The sequence below is a fragment of the Gymnoscopelus braueri genome (genome assembly GCF_963280865.1).
Source record: "Gymnoscopelus braueri genome assembly, chromosome: 6".
Classification (NCBI taxonomy): domain Eukaryota; kingdom Metazoa; phylum Chordata; class Actinopteri; order Myctophiformes; family Myctophidae; genus Gymnoscopelus; species Gymnoscopelus braueri.
Genome location: NC_137607.1, coordinates 57708970 through 57714969, shown reverse-complemented (window position 1 = coordinate 57714969; position 6000 = coordinate 57708970). Strand labels below are relative to the sequence as shown.

The 6000-nt window shown below is 38.9% G+C and overlaps 1 protein-coding gene across 3 annotated transcripts in view; it reads right to left on the bottom strand.

The window, feature by feature from the left end:
• Nucleotides 1-300: 300 nt before the first annotated feature.
• ddx10 (DEAD (Asp-Glu-Ala-Asp) box polypeptide 10) overlaps nucleotides 301-6000 on the bottom strand; it is a 34929-nt gene continuing 29229 nt past the window's right edge. Inside the window, exon 14 of one of the 3 annotated variants that reach the window (XM_080432016.1) lies at nucleotides 301-1840. In XM_080432016.1, the coding sequence (XP_080288142.1) occupies nucleotides 1622-1840 (219 nt within the window). In that variant the 3' untranslated portion in view covers nucleotides 301-1621. Of the gene's footprint in view, nucleotides 1845-6000 lie in introns of all 3 variants that reach the window. The other 2 variants (XM_080432017.1, XM_080432015.1) reach the window with 2 other exon arrangements.

The window sequence follows — 6000 nt, the reverse complement described above, 5'->3', positions numbered from 1 at the left end:
ATATGTGCTATTACACTGTTTTTATTACTTGATCCTCTATTTATGCATTGATTGATAGACTATTTACATTGACTTTTATATGGTTATCTTTCACACACGACTTTTATATGGTTATTGTGTTGTTGCTGGTTATCTTTCACACACTCACACACACACACACACACACTATGTATTTATTCAATAGGTTTCTTTGATTAAATGTTGTGATAAATGATGGGTTGGTTACACCATCTGTACAGCTTTCATCTTCACACTACTTTGACAAGATCAAATTCAACTTAAAATAATTAATCATCAATTGGTCTATTAAATATTTATTTAAAACATTTTGTTGACAATGTCAGACCATTTCAAATTACACAAGTCAAACTTTATCATCCCCCAACTATCATTCACCTTATCAGACAAGACATCACTAAGTATATAAACTGATAATATTCTCCATTTAACCAAAAAAAGGTCATAACTTGACCAAAAGCAAAAAAAGCATTTACTGAATTACACAGGAATAACTGTTCTGAAAGTAAATGTTTTCTGCTGTGATACTTCAAGCTTAACAAATACAAACATATGTATATGAAAACTATGATACAGAATGTTATACAGAAAATACAACAAATGGAAAACTAGTTTTGTGATACTTGTTTTGGTAGAACTTAAGTGTTAAATAGCTCTATATTGTGACTTCCCCGTCCCTCAAGCTCTTTACTAAAACAGAAAGTAAATTTCCAGGTCGGGATACCAATTTCCTCCAGTCAGGAGAGAGAAGTCATACAGGATACAGTAAATTGGAAGTGATGAAACAAAACAAAAAACACAGACCAAATTGGAATTGGAACCCTATAATATTGAAGCTGGTGAATGGATTCTTTCTCTTGATTGGATGCAATTGGCAACCCACCTGAAAATGTATTTTCTGTTTAAAGGAGCTAGAGAGACAGGCCCTGTATTAGATGTTGCCATTGCTTTAACAAGACTGTCAATAACATGCTAATAACTAGAACTGTACAGAAAACCTCACTATGGCCACATCCCAACACTCAAACTTCCATCCTCCACTGGCGTTGTTTCCTCACGCCTTAGCCCCCTCTAAGTGTCATCCAGGGACCCTCAGGATTCCTTGAGGAGATTTCAAATGGACCCTTACAGTTCTGTAACTCTGAGAGTGTGCAAATGGAACCAAATGGACCCATAGGGTGGTCCTTGAAATTAAAGAGTAGTTCACCCCCACAAAAAATACTCTAGTTCTAAGCTTTACTCACCCGATTATATATTAAATAAAAGGAGAAGTAGTATAAAAAGTTACATTTTCTTTTCCTATGGTTAGATTTTGGAAAGTTATACGCCATAAAAGACACTTGGGATGAAACTGTGAGCGTTGTTTTGGAGCTTATAACCGGATTTCATTTTTTTATATATATATATATATATATATATATATATATATATATATATATATATATATATATATATATATATTAGCTGCTGTTAATCGTAGCTCAATTTACTCCAAGTATTTTATTCATTTTTGGATTGTTCCTTGTATTCAAGACATCACGGGGTGAGTAAACAATAGAAATAAAAGTCATGTTCTGTGTTAACTACTCTAGAGAACCATGCTCTAATTTTTTCTTCCCAGTAAATGCAGGACCAGTTCCTCATCCTCAGCCAGAGACAGGCCAGTGTCCAGCTGCTGTGTCGCATCTTCATCCTTACGCCGCCTCGCTCTCTTCCTGTTTCCTGTCGTTGGCTCTTCCTCATCCACCTCACTGCTGGCATCATCACTGCTGTGGCTGCGTTTCCTTCGCCCGCCAGCAGGGGGACTTCCCACTCCCTCCTCCTCCAAAGATAAGAAAATATAAGACTGAATTGAAACGCAGTCCTTAACACATTGAATGCCAATCGCGTAGATCTACGCGAACCTATTTAAAGCCGCAGCGTGCCAATCGCGTAGCCCCTCCAGGTGCACTTTCGGAATTTTTTGATCCATTTCCGGTTCCGGTTTGAAGACCGGAAACAGAATTATTTGGGATCCGGTTTTGCCGATCACGTCGGCCCTCGTTCTACTGACGAAACTGAAACTCAATTCTCTTCCTGTAGTTTTTTCTCCTCGCATATCACTGTTTAACGTAATCCGCTCTAACTACAACCATGGAGCTCCGTTTGACATGTGGTTTTCACTGGTAGATTCAGTGAGATCTCGCGGATGTAAACAGACAGTGCACAGCTCAATCTTAAGGATTTTAACAAGATCTATGGCGACGTGAAAAAAACAAAAAAACAACAATAACACGTTGGCACTGGTGAGTACATTATGAGATTAACTTCTGGCATGGAATGTGTTAAAGGCAGCACAGCAGTTAACTCATTCACTGCCACTGACGTAAAAAACGTATTTTTTCCCGTTTACCAATCCTTTTTTTATATATATATTTTTTTAAATTTGCCCCAAAGACCAAGGAGATATGATTTATCGAAGATCTAGACTCCCATCCACTTCCTTGTTAACTTAAAACTTAAAAAGTCTGTATCTCGGCTCCTGAGTACTTTTTTTTTTTCGATGAAAAATCTCTGGCAGTGGGCAAACACGGCAAGCAATAATTGTGGCAGTGAATGAGTTAAGAAGCAGGTACAGGGCAAAGATAAAGTACTGCAGATACAGGAAGATACATCACACAAAAAAGAAGCACCATCAATAATGAACAATATTATACAACAGTATACCCTCAGCGGTGCATGCATCACGCAGGACAAAAGACATAACAAGCGAATGCACAGTAAGCATGTCAAATAGTGTCCTTACTGTACTGAACCGTTAATTAGTCTATTTAACAAGCTGAGCGAATATCGTGTGCATCATTATACATCTTCATGGCTACCGGCACAAGAGACAGGCCAAGTCTACTGTGTGTCCCCTTGGGGAAGTCCATCATTTCCCCTCCTGCTAAAACTCCCCACTTCTGCTTTACTGCCCCACGTCTGTGGAATGCCCTCCCCGAACACCTGAGAGCACCACAGTCCACTAGGGTTACCAACCGTCCCGTAAAATACGGAATCGTTCCTTATTTGGAAACTAAAAGACGTGTTCCGTATTGAACTGTTACGGGACGCACTATGTTCCGTATTTTGGGGTCGTGGAATGACGGCGCGATTTTTATATGAGACGGTACGGGACTTCACTTGTCCCGGTAAAAGGGAAGATGCATATAATAATAAAAAAAATCTGTGCGTCTGCCTGCCAGCCCTGCCTAAGTGTTTGTGTGCTGTATGCGAAGGGCGCTAGGACCCTGGGGGTGCCGCTCTGTTGACAGGGCAGGCTCAGTGTGCGTTCTCTCGTGTCTGCCTGTGTGAGACTTCACTTTCCTCATTGTGTATGTGGGAAAATGTGCGCTGGTTCAAGCGGGCGAAATAAAATAAAGGTGCACGTGCAGCATCTAACATTGGCATTGCTCTACCGAAAATAAGTTGCTGCATGTGAGGTTACGGTATATCATACTTATAGTTAGTTAGACACGGACTGAGCTACAACAGCATAACAGCCAACGTGCCTGGCCCCAAAACTGAATGAAAGAATGAGCTGCCTGTCTCCTCTCCTCCTCCTCCTCCCCCCGCGGCTGCAGCAGCAGGTTAGCAACTGTTATAGTAACTGTTCCAAAATAAATAGATTTCTATGTATTTCAAAGGTTTGGGGGGCTGGTTTTTTAAAATATAATTTTCATAGATTTCTATGTATTTTAGGGGTTTGGGTGGCTGGCTTTTTTAATGTATATTTCATAGATTTCTATGCATTTCAGGAGTTTGGGGGGCTGGCTTTTTTAACCCATTAAAACCTGAGGCGATTCTTTAAAAAATCTAAATCTCAACAGTTTTTTGAAAAAAATCTGGAAAATATTTTTTCAATATTTTTCAAAAATAGCAGATCTACAAGCTCGTAGCGCGGCACTCGGTGCCGCGCTATGAGCTTGTATATCTGCTATTTTTGAATAGCCCAAAGAAATCTTAAAATGAGACGCAGATGCGTCCCCGGTCTTAATGGGTTAATATAAATTTCATAGATTTCTATGTATTTTAGGGGGTTGGGGGACTGGCTTTTTTAATATAAATTTAATAGATTTCTATGCATTTCAGGAGTTTGGGGGGCTGGCTTTTTTAATATAAATTTCATAGATTTCTATGCATTTCAGGAGTTTGGAGGGCTGGCTTTTTTAATATAAATGTCATAGATTTCTATGCATTTCAGGAGTTTGGGGGGCTGGCTCCCCCAAAAGAATGAAATAACACAACCCTAACCTAACCCTAAAACCAAAATAAAGTACCAAAAAACAACAAAAAAAAGTACCATAATCCGCCCAAAACCGCAAAAATAATCGTGCGCTTCGCGTGCACGCGCACTGACGACACATGCATGCGCGCTGCGCGCGCGTGCGTGTGTCCCGTTTTTCCATTTCTGAAAGTTGGCAACCCTACAGTCCACTGATGCTTTTAAAAAGTGGACTAAAAACCTACCTTTTTAACAAAGCATTTTCTTAATTATTCTTGGGCCTTTTTTTCCATTCCCTGATTTGACCTACTTTTTAATTTGACCCTTTAGCCTAGTAGGGTCCCATGTAATTGTTTGGTTGCTTTGCTGTTTTATGCCATGTTTGTAAACCCTGTAGCCCTTTGAGGTTTACAAAAATGTAGTGTTATAAATAAAATGTAATAATTTGTATTATTGTTATTATTATTATCTCCATGTGGAGTGTGGATTAAAGCAAAAATACAATCTAAAATTATTCTGTTTTAGTAATATTGTTCCTGCTGTTTTACATACTGCCAACCAGGTGAGATTGAGGCTTTAACAGTTGCTTTTTATGAAATATCCGAGACATTAGGGTTTTATGGAAAATGCTTCTAAACATAATTGCTAGTTTGACCACCTCAAATGCTCTTATCTTAAAAAAAAAAAATAGCCCATCTACAAGCTCTCAATGTGTTGCATTGAGAGCTTGTAGATAGGCTACTAGGCTACTGCTATTTTCGCAGCGCAAAATTCTTCTATGGACTCCAATGACTGAAATCAGTCGTGGCGACTGAGAACTTTAATGTGTCTTTAACCCAGGGATGTCAAACATACGGCCCGCGGGCCGGATCAGGCCCGCTAACTAGTTTAATCCGGCCCGCGAGATGATTTTGCAAAGCATTAAAAAAAAAAAAAAAAAAAAAAAAAAGTTTTTTTTTTTTTTTTTTTTTTTTGTGCCAAAAATGTTTTAATTGTTTTTTGGCCAAGTCTACACCTGCAACCACACGTAACTTCGACTTTCCTCTTCTTCTTCCTCGTCTTTGTATTGGTATTGTTTGTGTTGGAGCGCCTCAGTGCGGCTGCAGAGTTCATGTGCAACCTCTTCCAGAGAGAAATAGAGACACTAGAAACTCTGCTGGAGACACAAAAAAAGTGTGTAGACTTGCCCCTTTGAAATAAAATGTATTTTGGCACAAAAAACAAAAAACTAAAAAAAAAAGTTTTTAACGGTTATCGATTAATTAATTGGTAAGGCCTAACGGTAAACGGTTAATAAAATGTATCCATTTGGCCATCCCTATTTGTGAAGTTTACATTTTCAGAATGTGCTTGTACTAACTAAGACTAAGTAAAGTAAACAAAGAAAACTATCTGAAGTTGTTGTTATTGTTATTATTAGTTATTATGCCATGTTTTTACCGGTCCGGTACCGGTCCGGTACCGGTCCGGCCCTCTGGCCCTCTGGCCCTCCTCCATGTGGCCCCTGAGCTAAAATGAGTTTGACATCCCTGCTTTAACCCATTAAGACCGGGAAGGGAACGCATCTGTGTCATTTTAAGATGTCTTTGGCTATTCAAAAATAGCAGATATACAAGCTCATACGGTGCTGCGCTATGAGCTTGTAGATCTGCTATATTTTTTTTTTATCTTAAAAATGTGTGCAAATCTTTTAATGTATGTTGTATGTTTTAAAGCGAACATTTGGAACTCAAATCTTT